General features: G+C 30.3%; 1 protein-coding gene across 1 annotated transcript in view; it reads right to left on the minus strand.

Moving 5' to 3' along the window:
• Nucleotides 1-12,967: 12,967 nt before the first annotated feature.
• Nucleotides 12,968-17,556, minus strand: part of LOC126887691 (clavesin-1-like) — a 34,800-nt gene continuing 30,211 nt past the window's right edge. The window contains exon 6 of the mRNA XM_050655341.1: nucleotides 12,968-14,691. Within this exon, the coding sequence (XP_050511298.1) occupies nucleotides 14,543-14,691 (149 nt within the window). The 3' untranslated portion in view covers nucleotides 12,968-14,542. The remainder of the gene's footprint in view (nucleotides 14,692-17,556) is intronic.

Genomic DNA, 17,556 nt, shown 5'->3' on the forward strand with positions numbered 1-17,556 from the left:
AATTTTTGTTATATTACTACTCACAAGACATATTCTTTTTGTAGGAATTTTACGATTCTTGTATATTAGGGAAATAATATGATAATTCTTTAATATCATATCTATTGATACATTTATTGCATATTGTTATGGTTTATATTCTGTGTTAGTTATTTATTGAATTAAAATAATTGTGTTATATTATTATCACTCAATACTAACTTATGTAATTTTAGTAGAAACATTGAATGTATTCCCGAAATTTGAAGTAAACTGAAAATATCTCGGAAACTGACGAGTTTAGATATAGGGAATGCTATATGAAAATGAAAGAATATCATCTTTAGAATATCATCTATATCTGTAGTACTGATGGTCTATCGATAAAAATTTTTTCTAATCTCCCAGAAAATGTGTTAGAAGTCCTCATCTCACTAATTAATGATTCCTTTGAGAAAGGTAAATTTCCAGAGTGCCTGAAGACAGCCATCATTATTCCTCTTCATAAGGGTGGTGAAATATCTAATACCTGCAATTATAGACCTATTGCACTACTACCGGTACTCTTCAAAATTATTGAGAGACTCATAAAAGCCCGACTTATGTCCTTTCTAGTTGAAAACAACATTTTATCACAAAATCAGTTCGGCTTTTTAAATAATAAATGCACCACTGATGCCATCTTTTCTGTACTACATGAGGTTTATCAAGCACTGAACAATAATCTCCACACTGCCACCGTTTTTTGTGACTAAGCCAAAGCTTTTGATTGTGTAAATCATAACATTTTGATAAGAAAACTAAATTTCTACGGAATTCGAGGTATTTCTTTAGATTGGTTCCAATCTTACTTGGATGATAGGAAACAACTGGTTAGAGCAAATGATACAGACTCTAGTCTCAAAAACATTGTATGTGGGGTACCTCAAGGTTCAGTATTGGGTCCTCTACTTTTCCTTATCTTTATTAATGACATCACTAGTTTAAAAATCGATGGAAAAATCTTTCTTTTTGCTGATGATACCAGTATCACTTGGAGCAACTCAAATATTGCAACTCTTCATGCTACTATAACTTCTGATCTACTTACAATAAAAACCTGGTCTGACTCTAATTTACTCTCGTTTAACGTAGATAAAACAGTAGCATTGTCTTATAAAGGAGTCCTTCAACCCTTACCTCTTAATAACAGCCAGATCAGTACCGTTGATTCTGTGAAATTTCTTAATATTTTTTTAGACAGCAACCTTAAATGGTCCCACCATATCGATTTGTTAAGGAAGAAACTATCCTCAGCTTGCTATGCTATAAGATCTGTTTCGAATGAACTCAATTTAGCATCTTCCAAAATAACATATTTTTCTTTGTTCGAGTCACATCTTCGTTATGGTCTTCCTTTTTGGGGTTCTGGTACAGCTGCCCAATTCGATGTTATTTTCAAATTACAAAAAAGAGCAATTAGATATCTGTTTGGCCTCAGAAGAACAACACATTGCAGAAGTTACTTCAAAGATCACAGAATTTTAACCCTTCCATCTTTGTATATTTTAGAAACTGTTTGCTTAATTCGTAAACATCTACATGTCTTTCCACCAAGACCTAATCATGAGTACTTCACGAGAAATTCTACGTTTGACGTCTATATGCCGACCCTGTCCTCTGAGTTAGTAAAGAAATCTATATTATATTCCGCAAAAAAACTTTACAACCATCTCCCTCTACAACTTAAATCTGCAGCATCTTTCCCCAAATTCCGTAAACTGACAAAAGCCTACCTATCTGAAAGACCATATTATTCAGTAGAAGATTTTCTTAATCAATAACTAAGAAATTACAGTACCCTTTGCACAAGTAGTATTTTTATTATCATTTTTTTTGTCTATATTTGGGTGTCATATGCAGCAGCTTAACTTTTAAACTTATTAATTACTAGGTAGACTATGCATTTGCAATTTACTTAACTTTTGCAATTGACTACTTCTGTTTAACTTCATTATTATTGTTATTATTGTAAATATATTGACGATTTATGTAATTTTAGTAAATTGGATTGTTATTGTTTTGTTGTCTTGACTTTTTATAAGCTTTGTCGATAAAATTGTACAATTTTTCATGACAATAAAGTATATTTCTATTCTATTCTATTCTAGTACAATATTTCTAAAAAATAAAGTATAGGGTGGTCCATTTAAAAAATTTGAGAAAATCGTAATTTGGTTTTGTAGTTCACCCTGTATACAAATATTCGTCAATTATTTCAGTTAAACTTAATTTAAGAACTACTGAACATTGTTTATCTTATTATACAAAATAAATTATTGTTTATGAATTATTTCTTTACATACATGGTGTTAATCTCATAGGGATTTCGAAATATAAATGGTCATAACTTGTTAAATACTCTGTATAGTAATGCAAAACCCTATATTATATGAAGAGGAATTATGAGAGAAATATAAATATGAAAAAATATATAGGGTGTCCCATTTAAAAAATTATATGTTTGATATAAAGTTATTGATCACCCTGTAGAAATGGACATATTTTCCAAGCCTAGAGAATATCATTGCCTACATTTTTTCTAAATAACTTTTTTCAAAATTCTTTACCATAATGGAATTATCGACCGATACCCCACTAAAAACTCACCCTGTATATTCAGTAACAGAGACGTTGGTCGTAAATTTCTTGATGTACAGGGTTATTCACTATATTTTGACCCCCCTGTAAACTGCTTTATTTATAGAATTAAAAAAAAATGTAAAATACAAAAGTTATTCGATTTTTAAATTATGATTTTTTGACATATATATCGTACTATATAGTGACGTCATCCATTTGAGCGTGAAGACGTAATCGACCATTTTTTTAAATGGGAATAGGGGTCGAGTGCTAGCTCATTTGAAAGGATATTCAATTCCCTATTCAGGAATATAAACATTAACATGATTAATTATACAGGGTGTCCAAAAAATTTTTTTTAATTAAATTAATTAACACGAAAAGAAGAATGTATGTAATTTAGTTAATTCAAAATACATTCTATTGCTGTCAGAAAACAGAAATAAATGTTTCTTGAACAAATAAACATTACTTTTCACTTAAATTCAATGTTCAAGCTGCCACCTATCTGCCACTTGGCAGTTTGAACATTGAATTTAAGCAAAAATCAATGTTTATTTGTACAATAAACTTTAATTTCTGTTTTCTAACAGCACTAAAATGTATTTTAAATTAAATAAATTACATAAATTCTTCTTTTTGTGTCAATTAATTTAATTAAAAATTTTTTTTGGACACCCTGTATAAATATTTACCTTAATGTTTATATTACTGAATAGATAATTGAATTACCTTTCAAATGAGCTAGCAGACGACCCCTATTCTCATTTAAAAAATAGTCAATTACGTCATCACGCCCGGATGGATGACGTCACTAGTATGTCATATATGTCAAAAAATCATGTTTTAAAAATCGAATAACTTTTGTATTTTACATTTTTTTCTAATTCTGTAAATAAAGCAGTTTTCAGGGGGGTCAAAATATAGTGCATAACCCTGTACAGTAGTGAACGCATCTTCTTGGCGGATATGCGGACCCCTCCCAGTAAGCACAAGTACGTACATAAGACAAACTAAGTACGTACTGATGGGTCATAAAGTGTGTACAATGTACGTACTTTGCTGTACGAAGTACGTACTTAATACGTACATAAGACGTACATTTTCCAAATTATGGTACATACCAAGTACGTACTGAAGGTACGTACCTAGTAGGTACATATTTAAGGTACACTATACGGTGATGAGCGCACTAATAACCGGCAAAATAACGCAAAATATGGAAAATATATTAAGTTGTGAGATAAAAAGAGATGAACCTAGTGGTGTTAAATGTAGCGATAGTAACTTGTAGATTGACATTATATTGATTGTTTCCCACCGTTAGACGTATCGGACGATTTTGAGAAATGCCACTGTCACAGTGACAGTTTTAGTTGACATACTCCTCTGATACGTCTGAAGGTGGGAAACAATCAATATAATATCAATTTATATGTTACTATTGCTAAATTTAACAACTCTACTAGTTTTATTTCTTTTTATCTCACAATTTAATATTTTTTCCATCCTTTGCGCTATTTTGCCGGTTATTAGTGAGCTCATCACTGTATATTATACATATTATGTATGTACATACTATACACACTTATGATGATTTATGTAAATAAAAGTAAATATAGGTGAATATATCTTTATTATTTTAAAAAATTAATAAACTCAATTTTTATTCTGATTCCTTTCCCTTGAAAGTTTTTAAGCGATCCCCAGCTCTCCTCAACCATCGTCCAATTTCTTGCTCGTCCACCTTCTTATCACTACATTTTTGACTTTTTATTGCCGCTTGTATAGAGAAAAAATATCAAATTATAAAACTGGATACTTTTGATAAAGAATATTTTATCACAACCATCATCAACTGAAGCATTAATTAAACCATGGACATACACCCATATAAATAAATAATACTGCTAATGTATGTCTGCCTTGTGTGTCTCCGAAAATCATTTAATTTTTGCAACTGCTTTAAATATTTATAAATTTAGAAGTGGGGTGTTTTTTACAATAATTTAAAAAATCTGTTTTAAGACTAATGTCCCTCTAGTACCTACCCTTAAATGGTTTATTTTAAGCCCAATAAATTTACAGTTAAATGTATAGTACATATCTTTGTTACATAATGCATTTAATTACAGTCAAATATAGTTTCAATACAGTCAAATTTACGCAGTATGCAAATGAAAATTCTTCGTGTCAGGAAAACAAATCCTATTAGTGTAAACCCCTTCAATGTCACATTTACTGCAAGACATGTAACCAGAATGAACTTTAGTACATGTAATATATGCTTTAGCAGGAGCATCACAAATAAAACCTTTAATTTTAATAAAATAAGTTCTACTTTCATATTTCATACCATTATGAATTATTTCTATGGCATCTTTTACAAATTTTTCTAAAAATAAATTACAATCTTTGGGTTTCTCATAAACGTGATATATACCAACTATATCAACTGGCCCCTGTTTCGGATATAAACTGCATAAAATTGGATACACTTGACTGGATGAACTTTTTGAAAGTGGAAGACCGTCTATATTAATTAAAAGTTCTACAGTATCAAGACACTCTTTTCCAGAATACTGAGACAGTAGTTTTTGCAAACAATTTCTCAATCCAAAATGAACATACTGACCGAAATTTATTGGTTGTAGAATAGTTTTCCTTGGAGTGTGTAACAGAGTTCTAGCATCTAGGGGTAATTCAGGATGATATGGTTTTAAAATATTTAACAGGTCATTAATAGGCACATGTGTAATATTATGTTTACAGCACCATTCTGATAAGCTACTGGTAAGACTTTTAATATATGTAGTCCTGTACATGTATCCTGTATATGTATCCTCCATAGTATCACTAATACATTTTTCATCTTCTAATAATATATTCTCATATTCAAAACAGAGTATGTCTGAAAGAGAGTGTGGTAATGGATGATGTTCTAAATTTTCAAAAACATCCATTGAATTTTCATTAGTGTCTGTCATATCCATAGTTTTATTATCTAAACTAGTATTTCACTTTTCACTGAAATATTAAAACTAGATACTTTTTGCACATTCATTTCCTTAAATCGTTTCAATTTCTTTGTAGCCTTTTTGTAATGTTTACTATTTGATGACATGTCTAAAATTTCAAATAGATACCTAAATGAATTAATTGTTAAAATTACCTTTTTATTCACTAATATGAAAAAAAAAATTCATATTTGAAGTACAAAAACAAGCAAAACTTATGAATCTTAAAGTTTACCAAATGGTTTTGTTTTAAATATAGTAATTTTTTATTTAATTTTATTTATCTAACTTCCTCACCCACAAAATACATTTTTCGGTATGACTATATAAGTTAAAAAACACTCACCTCAATAAGATAACAGGAAACCACACTATATAAGCTCCAACACCAAAAATAAGTAAAAAAAAAATCAAAATGAATTATCACATCCAAACTGTACTCGAGCTCGAGGTGGAAAGTTCCTAACCAAATAAATTAGGTTAGGTTAACATAACCTAACATAATAAATATGCTTTAGCTTTTCTTTCTCATGGTACATACTTAAGACGTAATAGTACGTACTCTTCTGTACGTACTGGTATGTACTCCAGTGTACGTACTTAAAACGTATATTTTACATCATGTACGTACAGTACCAAAATTTTACATACTCAAAACGTACTGTGCTGTTTGGGCTTTGGTAGCCCAGGGTTTGCGATGCTTTAATTAAATATAAAATCTTAAAAACATACATCTAAGTCATGATGGAGATTTTTTTTTAAATTAATTATTATTAATTATTTCATTAAACTATTTGCGACCACAAATACAGAGTGGGCCAAAGAAAAGATTCCACCTCGATATTTGGCAGTAATTATTAGATTTTAAGGAAATAACGAAACAGGTCGATTTTTGATCTAAGAGGGACACATTTTTACGGTACATATATCGGTCATTTGTCAACCCCCTCCCTTCCACTTCCCCCACCCCTTAGTTTGAAATAGGGAATAGTAGTCGTGTGCTAGCTCGTTGAAAGATTATTTAATTCTCTATTCAGTAATATAAACATTAACATAATTATTTATACATGGTGTCCAAGAAGAAAAAATAATTAAATTAGTTGAGACAAAAAGAAGAATGTATATAATTTATTTAATTTAAAATACATTATACTGCTGTCACAAAACAGAAAAAAATGTTTTTTGATAAATAAACATTCATCATCATCATCATCATTGGCTCGACAGCCCTTTCTGGGTCTTGGCCTGTTCCAGGATTCTTCTCCATTCTGATCTGTTTCGTGCTTTTTTTCTCCAGTTTTTTATTTTTGATAAATAAACATTGCCTATCGCTTAATTTCAATGTTCAAGCTGCCACCTGCTACCCATCTGCCTCTTGGTAGGTTAAATAATGAATTTAATCCTTATCCGGGCAACACATTTTACTTACGTAACCTTGCAACTCGGGTCCGTTGGACCCACCAATGTTCGTGAATGTACTATTCATATTTACCCATATATTTCTAATATTCTTTTTTCATTTTTAATAAAGTTAAATTTAAATTGTCTAGATTAATAAAAGTTGTTACTATAGTATGCGGTCTACCTTGAGGGTGCGATCTACCTGAAGGATTTGCCATATTTTCATGCCATACTTATCTGGTTTGAAGGCATATACTGCTTGAAAGGACACCTACCTCGATACGTAACACGTTGCTCATCTACCGTTATGTTTTTTCCTGATAAGTAGTATTTCTGAAAGTTTTGTTTGACTTGATTCCACACATCGCGTATTGCTGCTAATTTGTCGTTCCTCTTTCGTTCAGACTTCGTGTCCTTATCGTCAAATCTAACAAATCCTAGCAAATTTTTTAATCGTTTTAACCCCATGGTAGCTTTAAATATAGTAGGTCCATAAGACTTACTCCAAAGTATATCTACATTATGGATGTTGGCACTCAGGTGTCCTGCAGCCTGCAGTTAGTAGTAGTCCAATAAAGGCATATAGCTCTGTAGAGTCGCAATATTTTCAGTTCTTTATCCCCAGGACTTTTTCGACTTCTTTATTTGTACACTTCACTATTTCATTTATATTTTTTTCATTCACAAACAAACAAAAGGAATCAACAGGATCATCTACACTTTGACCAGGGGCTAACATTACTTTGTGCGTTTTACTTTTTTTATGTCGCAAGATCGTAGACTTCCTGTCGGTTGTGGTTGACTCTTCCAGTTAATTCCATCCTTAGTTTCAAAAATTACACACTCTGAAATCTGGGAACTTGTAGCTACACACTCTTCTTCATTATCACTCAATACTACTTGCTGATCATCCTCTTCACTTGCTTCCGAAAAATGATCTTGAATTTCAGAGCCACTGTTAATGTCACCTACTTCAGGAGATTCTTTATCATAGGAATCCCATAAATTATTTGGAATATCTTACAGTTCTGCAGCTGATAATTGTTTTCGGGACATTTTATTCGCACTATCTACTTTCACTGTAATTCAATCTAATTTTAGGAGCTTAGTTGTCTACACTAATATCGATATCAAACGATTGATACCAGATGCATTATTTATTTCAAAATATGTATAGGTACCTACCTAACAATATTATTGCCTTCCAACAATGATGATCACTTTTTAAAATGCATTTATAATAGATATAACACCTATTGTAAGCATCTCTTTGATGTTCACATCAAAGAGATGTTTACATTGTTTGTTATAGGTTTAGACTTTATTATTGGATTTCCGGAATCATAAAAATAGGGGAGGGCAATTAGAATGAAAAGATACAATGTTTCGGAAAAAATCAAACAAGGTTATATTTTTCTAAAACTTTTTTTGTTAGTTTATAAATATGTTAACGTAAAAAGTTCTACTGACAAATTTCGCCGCTAATTGTTTATTAATTGTTTAAACAATAACAATTGTTTTTTATAAATAATGTTAAGAATATGGGTGAAATCAACATTTTATTTTGATAAAAAATGTTTTTATTTTAGTTTTCATTATGCTGAACCCGAATCTGACATTACAATTTGCAAATTCAAAATGGCGGATTCAAAATGGCGGATTTTTTCCTAAAAATCCTTAAAAAGTAGTTGTAAAATCCGAATTTTTTTTATAAAACGTGTTTATTTACATATATGTGGATATTTTTGAGAGGTTGCTGAACCTGAATCAAATTTTGATAATTTAAATTATAAAATGGCAGATCCAAAATGGCGGATAACTTAAAAAATAGTTGTAAAATAATAATTTCTTTACAAAATGTATTTATTTCTACATATGTATATTTATTTTTGAGAGCTTTGATAAACCTAACTTAAATGTTAACATTATAAACTATAAAATGGCGGATCCAAAATGCGGATTTTCTAAAAAGAACATAAAAAAGAACATTTTTCTAAAACATTTATTGTCTTTATTTTTAACAGGTTGTTGAATCTGAATTAAAGATTAAAAATTTAAATTTCAAAATGGCGGATCCAAAATGGCGGATATTTAAATGAAAAAGAAGTAGAATCCAATCAAACAAATTTCAGTTATGAGTAAAATACCTATATTTTTCATAATACTGAAAATTGTTATTATGGAAAGTTGTTCAGAATTAAAAACGATGTGTCAATATGCAATTACACTCTTCTAATCGAAATATTGTGAACTATAAAGGTACATATTTATTGCGCGAAATATAATTTTTTTACATACCTCGTATAATATTGATAAAATATAATATTTTATATTTGCATATTAAGTGTTAGACCATGCACAGCTATTTATGACGAATAACTTTCTTCATAAAATTAATAATAAAACAGTTATCATAAATAATAAGTGAAAATTTAATGATGTTGGGTATAATTAATTTGAAACAATATTAAAAAAAAAACAAATTTTCGATTAGAAGGATATAATTACATATTGGAACATAATTTTTAATTCCAAACAATTTTCATTATAAAAATTTTTGATATTGTGAAATATAAAGGTACTTTAGTCTTGAGTGAAATTCATTTTTTTTGACATACCTCGTACAAAATTAACAAAATTTGATATTTGATGGTTGCATCTTATGTTATATACGATGCAGAGTATTTTATAAAGAATAACTTTTTTTCGTAAAACTGATATTAAAAAAGTTATCAATAGGTTCCAAGTTACGCAGACATACTGTATAAGAGCTAAAAAAAAATTTTTTTGTTAAACATTTATTATTGTTGAAGCTTATTATTAAATGTATTTTAAGTAAATTTTACACAAAAAAGTTTTGATCGCTCTGTATATACATTTTTTCGTCTGGTAATTTTCGGTTTTTGTATTACATTTTTGTTATCTTTCTTAGTTTTCTCAAAAAGAAATTGTTTATTTCATTTTTAAACTAAAATAATTCAGTGTTTTTTAAGATTATATCCTAAGCTTTAAAAAAATTTCAAAAAAATTGTATTAGCTTTATTCAAACTTGAGTAATACCGTCTTAAATTGGTGGGAATTCTGTAAAACTACGAAGTTTTCAAAAATTACATTTTTTGAGACATCGTATCATTTGAATTAAATTCTTAAGATTTTTTTTGAACGAAACATCGTTTAGTAAGATTATTGAGAGGTAAGTTGTGCAAATTTGAGAGTTTTATAAGTAAAATTGTATTAATTACACATTTTTAAATCATTTTTAAACAAAGTTCATGTAAGGCTCATTTTCCGCCCACACCGTACTTATGTCCATACATTTTATTTCTTTTTATTACAACCATAAGATAGCTTATTTGATCTTCTTTCATGTCCAATTTGTAAATTTTCTTTTGATCCATTAGTTAAAGAATTACATTAAAAAAACTCAACCGTGCACTTCTTCCAACGCTAGTTTACAGTGCGCCAATGTGTGTGAGAAGGGTGACTTTAGCGTTATAAATAAAAAATTACAGAAGCTAGAGATTTAATTTTAGAAAAATCTTTATATAAGGTTTTTTTGTAAAATTTTCTGAATTTTTCAATAGTCAAGTCAGTTTTTTTCTAAAAATTATATTTTCGGAGTTATTTGAAAAAATATCTAACTTCGCTGTTCATTTGTTTAATAAAAAATGAAGCACCCACTTCTCGAGTAGAACTTTTTGATATGTTGTTTATTAAACATTTCTTAATGAAATTACAGAAAGTTTTATCTTGTTTGATTTTTTCCGAAGTGAAAATCTAAATGCACTCCCCTAAAAGCTCGTTTAGATAATCCACGAACATATTGCCTGACTGCCAGATTAACTTCTTTAACAAAGATTTAGACTTTAGGTATAAATACAAATAGGGTCCGACGGGCCCGTGTTGCCCCTTTACGTGACAAAATTCTTTCGACGCAATAATTTCAAAAATGATAATGAATATTTTGAATAGCTCATGACTATGTTGAAAGAAACATACTTCTAAAGAAATTCATTGATGCATAAAACTCAATAAAAATTTTTGTATCAGTTTATGATAAAAGGATTGGCGTCTCGGGCCTGTTGGACCCACCTTGCCCGGATAAGGGTTAAGCAATAAACAGTGTATATTTATCAAATAAACATTTTTTTCTGTTTTCTGTCAGCAGTAGAATGTATCTTGAGTTAAATAAATTACATACATTCTTCTTTTTATGTAAATTAATTTAATTTAAAATAATTTTTCTTGGACACCCTGTATAAATAATTATGTCAATGTTAATTATACTAAATAGAGAATTAAATAAACTTTCAAATTAGCTAGCATACGACTCCTACTCCCTATTTAAAAATAAGGGGTGGGGAAGTGGAAAAGTGGGGGTTGACAAATGACATATGTATGTACCGTAAAAATGTGTCCCCCTTAGATCAAAAATCGACCTGTTTCGTCATTTTCTTAAAATCTAATAAATATTGCCAAATATCGAGTGTTTTCTTTGGCCCACTCTGTATATATACGTCTAAGTAGTGATCAATTTTTTTTAAATGAATTATTATTAATTTCATTAGCACTATTTGCGGCCATTTTTTTGACTGGCAATCTGTTACCAATATATTCTCCAATCCTTAAATAGGATCGCGTACTAAACCGTACTCGTTCGACCGTTGTCGAACTAAAAGTTGTAATTCTTTTTAAAGTAAGAAAAAAAGAATAAAGTTCCAAGTATACGTTTTTACATAATGATTTCCTCCCCTGTAGGCTTACACCCTTGCCTGATTTGATTAATCCTTTGTAGTATTCCTATTCAGATTTTCGAAGGGGAATAATGTTCCTAATGCATGTAAAGTAATTCATCGTTTTGTGAGAAATCTTGGCATTCCTTGAGTTGCCTGTCTTCAACCTCTATTGTATAAATTTTCTATTTAACTTTAGATGCGATGATCAGCTCCCGTCAAAAGTTTTGTGCACTTGAACAACTTGACGACTTAACTTTCGGATAGATTTACTTTTTTTATAAATGACTTGTTTTTATTCAGATTTTTCTGAACAGAGGATTTAAAGTTTGATATATTTATTTTTATGACAGTATGCTTGAAAAATATACATGCTTTAAAGTTGCAACGTTTCCATTCAACTCCAATATGTGAGGTCTCAACCTTTAAATTCCAACCACGTGCGAAAAGTCCTGTGCTGCACTTACTGGGTAATCTCCAAGAATATTTGCAAAATCACTAAATATTATTAAAAATATGTAGTATATAATAACAATTTTCAACACTTAAATGGTTTTTACCCAAAACATTTTGGTGGCTCAGGCATGCACATTATTGGCTTTTATTAACACTGTTGATGAATTTTTTAATCCGAAGACGTTCTGTGATTTCATGTAACCCTTATTTAGGGAATTTTTAATAGACATTTTACAAAAAATCTAATATTTTAATTTATGTGCCTCCTGATGCAACACTAATAAGTTTCGAAACCGGTAGAGGTGCTTGCTGCACTCTCTGATTGAACTGGAATAATGATGCGGCTGTAGTTTCGTGTTGCAACGAAATGGAAAATGGTTATTCATTTTTGATTTACATGTTTACTGTTATTGGAGTACGAAGGAAACCGTTGGAACTTTACCGCGCTGAGCAGATGGGACATGAATTATAAATTATGAAATTCCCTCATCTTCCTTACTGTCAGCCTCCGTTATGGCTTGCAAATTGTAGAAGCCTCGGAGGTGCTACCAGAGAAGGTTCCCATTGTTTTCAGTCTGGTAGGATGTGGAACAACATTTTTTGGTGTTGTTTTATGTGCTTCTAGATTTAAAACTTAGTCTTCTAATATTATGGAATATTCCCACAAGATATTATGGGAAAACATAAAATGAAGAATATGTATAAAAGTAGAGTTCCCAATCCACACGTGAAAATAGGGAATCTGTTGAAAAAAATAAACACAGAAAAAAACTTTATTAAATATTAAAAATGTGCTTTATCTGCTTTCAGTTTACTTGCTGTATATGTTACCGGCCAAACCCGATTTCAGGACAAACTAGTTTGGTCTAGGCCAAACTAGTTTGTCCTAAGCGCGTTAGGATAAACTAGTATGGCCTAGGCCAGACTAGTTTGTCCTATCGCGCGAAGGCCAAACTAGTTTGTTATAGGCCAAACTAGTTCGTCCTGAAGTGTATGTTTTTATACCAGGATAAACTACATAGATTTGCCTAATTTAATCTAGTCGAAAGTAATTAATTACAGTTTGGTTGCTAATTTAAACTTAAGTTTAGAAGACACTATGTATTAAGATTTAAAATACTTTTAAATTATTAGGGACCCGTCGGGAGGAAGAAAGAGAGGAAGACCTGCTGTGAGATGGAAAACTCACATAGGAAATGCTATGATATATAGAGACCTCAGAGATGGCGACTGGGGGAATAGCGTGCTATGGAAGACGAAAACGGCAAACTCATAATGAGAAAAAGCCAAGAAGAAGAAAGTAATGCCGCCAATTAGTACGGCTTAATATAAATAATAAATTAAATAAAATACTTTGTTCTTGGAAAAATATTCATTTTTATTAAAATTATAATTATTCATAACAAACAAACAATAATATTGAGTTATACTTGCGGTCGAAGGGACAGACAGCCTAGGTCAAATTTCTCAGCTCTAGTACCATCCTTGGACTATAAGCTTTCATTTGACACCTCATTTGTCATTCTTTCTGGTATAATGACGGAGGAGTTGAGTTCACAGAGAGACAGACAGACAGACGGACGAACGGATGGACAGACGGACGAACGGATGGACAGACGGATGTGGATAATTCAAGGTTTTCACATTTTTTTAAAATTGGTGCAAAACAATTTTAATTCTTACTCGATTTTATTCGTAAATTTATCCTTATTTTTATTTTTGGAGAAACACTCATTCTTTTATTTATTATTTTTTATATTATATAATTATTCAAGAATATATTGATTTATAGCATGTATCAATATATTCATTTGATGTATAATATGCTACAATATATATCGATGTATAATTTTTTTTTGACATCCCTGTTGGGACGTGATTTGGGAATTACCCGCATATAAAAGTCCTTACATGTTCGCTAAATTATTTTCAAGTCGGCTAAATTGTTTTAGGCTAGGCCGTACTAGTTTATCCTGAAGTGTGAGTCTTTATTATATCAGGATAAACTAGTTTGCAAACTAGTTTGGCTTGAAGTGTGTGTATTAATAACAGGATAAACTAGTTTGGCCTAGGACAAATTAGTTTGGCCTACGCGTGATATGACAAAATAGTTTGGAAAATAGTTTGGCCTCGACTAAACTAGTTTGTCCTGAAATCGGGATTGGGCGGTAACATATTTATATACTAACATATATTATTAAATAATGTCAGCTAAATCTCCCACTAGATTACATAATTATAATATAAAACCAGTAATTATATTTATTATATTTGAAACTATTTTTGTCCTCTTATACATAGATTTTTATATTTATGTAATCGATAATACTTAAATTAATCTGTGTCGATCTTTTTAAAATTGCCATAGTAACCCAAGAGTTCATCATTTTGCAGTTTTTCTGGTCGGAGCTCTTCGTTTACTTTCATACTCTCGAGCTGGTCAAATCGGTCCTTATATTCAAACATTTTTTGTTTCCATAATTCTAAAACAGGTTTTAATGTTTTAGTTAAAATATGTACAAAATATACAGTGTGTCCCGAAAAGATTGGTCATAAATTATACCACACATTCTGTGGTCAAAAATAGTTCGATTGAACCTAACTTACCTTAGCACAAATGTGCTCATAAAAAAAGTTATAGCCCTTTGAAGTTACAAAATGAAAATCGATTATTTTCAATATATCGAAAACTATTAGAGATTTTTTATTGAAAATGAACATGTATCATTCTTATGGCAGGAACATCTTAAAACAAAATTATAGTGAAATTTGTCCACCTCATAAAAAATTTATAGGGATTTTGTTCACTTAAATCCCCCAAACTTTTGTGTACGTTCCAATTAATTCATTATTGTGGTACCATTAGTTAAACACAACGTTTTTAAAACTTTTCTGCCTCTTAATATTTTTTCGATAAGCCAGTTTTTATTGAGATGCGGCTTCTTTCTCAATATATTTACGTAAAAATTGTATGCGGGTTTTGTTCTTTAAACTCCCCAAATGTTTGTGTACGTTCCAATTAAACTATTATTGTGGTACCATTAGTTAAACACAGTATTTTTAAAACTTTTGCCTCTTAGTCTTTTGTTCATAAGTCACCTTTTATCGAGATGTAGCTTCTTTTTCAAAATATACCTAAAAATGTTAATTATAAATAAATTTTCAGATTATTAACAGGTCTTTATAATCGTACTTATATACAAATATGTGGTTGATTCGAAAAAATCTCGATAAACACTGGCTTATCGAAAAAGTACTAAGAGGCAAAAAAGTTTTAAAAATAATGTGTTTAACTAATGGTGCCACAATAATAATTTAATTGGAACGTACACAAAAGTTTGGGGGGATTTAATTGAACAAAACCCCCATAAAATTTTTATGGGGTGCGCAAATTTTACTTAATTTATTTTTAAGATGTTGCTGGCATAAAAATGCCACATGTCCACTTTCAATAAAAAATCTCTAAGAGTTTTCGATATATAAAAAAAAAATCGATTTTTATTTTGTAACTTCAAAGGGCTGTAGCTTTTTTTGTGTGCACTATTGTATATAGGTAAGTGACGTTCAATCAACCTATTTTTGACCCCAGAATCTGTGGTATAACTTATGACCAATCTTTTCGGGACACCCTGTAGGTATATCATAATATTATACTAAACTTACATACATAGAAATCGGCCCACTTAAAAATTTGATCAGTTTTGATGTCTAATATTTCCTAAACCTGTTGGCCGATTTAAATGATTTTTTGAACATGTTATAGCCTGATTTTTTAACAATACCACTCTAGTAATATTGTTGCTAAAGATGTAAATTTTCATTGTATACCGGGTGTACCAATCAAACTGTGTTTTTTTCTCAAAGTTCGCATCACCCTGTGGAATATTTTAGCATTTATAAAATACTGAAATTAAAATCCAACTATAGTCTCAGGTTTTCTTAACATTCTGTTTTTTGATTCGTTCGTTTATATTGAATAATAAAAATGTTAGGTACTTTAACAACTAGACATGTTCTTCATCAATACACGATGTTTCTAAATAAGTGCGACAAATTTTAAAGGGTAATTCGGCATGAAAAAATAATGACCGTTTACATCATTAACGTATGTCCGCAAATATTTCTTTTAAGAGATACGGGATGTTGAAATTTTTCTTACAAACTGGCAGATTATTTATTGCTTTTATACCAGTTAAGATATGCAAATGAAATTTGGTGGGTTTTAAGACGTAGCTATTGCACATTTTTTGACATACAATTAAGAATTTAATATTCACCATTAGCGCGCATGGTGAATATAAAATTCTTAATTTTATGTCAAAACATCCGCAATAACTATCTCTTAAAACTCACCAAATTGCATTCGCATACCTCTACTGGTTTTAAAGTAATAAATAAATCGTCATGTTTGTATGAAAAATTTCAACATCCCGTATCTCGGAAACGAAACATTTTGCGGACGTACGTTTATAAAGCCAATTATCATTATTTTTGAAGCCGAATTACCCCTTAAAGTTTGTCGTAATTATTTAGAAACACTGTGTATTGATGAAGAACATATATGTCTAGTTGTTAAAGTACGTAACTTTTTTATTATCCAACATAAACGAATGAATCAAAAAGCAGAATGTTAAGAAAACCTGAAGCTATAGTTGAGCTTTAATTTCAGTATTTTATAAATGCTAGAATATTGCACAGGGTGATGCGAACTTTGAGAAAAAAACACAGTTTGATTGGTACACCCGGTGTACAATGAAAATTTACCTGTTTGGCAACACTATTATTACAGTGGTATTGCTAAAGAATTAGGCTATAGCATGTTCACAAAATCACTTAAATCTGCCAACAGGTTTAGGAAATATTAGACATCAAGAATGACCAAATTTTTAAGTGGGCTGATTTCTATGGACGTAAGTTTAGTTATACTCGATCCGCTGATGCCAGTACAAACTGTGCAGGGTGAGGCGGATAAACGGCCTAGTAGAAATATCTAGATAACTAAAGGCAACATAATCATGAGAATTGGAATCGAGGGGTTTTGAAGACTGATCTATTTAATGAAAATATTTTTATTTATTTGGTACTTCCGGTTATAACGGAAGTTGCTTATACCTTCGTTTTTTTTAATGGGACACCCTGTATATTTTTACATTTTTGGTTTCTACTCTATGTCTTCTTTAATATGAGGTTTTGTAATGTTATACAGGATAGTTTAAAAGATAATTACATTTTCTTTATAAATTTCGCAGCAATATTCACACCCTGTAGAAAATGGTAGAAGGAGCAAAGAAGTTGGAAACTGGCGACCGTACGAAGCGAAGAGACGAAGAGGAAGACCTCAAATGCGC

This window comes from Diabrotica virgifera, chromosome 7, assembly GCF_917563875.1.
Source record: "Diabrotica virgifera virgifera chromosome 7, PGI_DIABVI_V3a".
Taxonomy (NCBI): Eukaryota; Metazoa; Arthropoda; class Insecta; order Coleoptera; family Chrysomelidae; genus Diabrotica; species Diabrotica virgifera.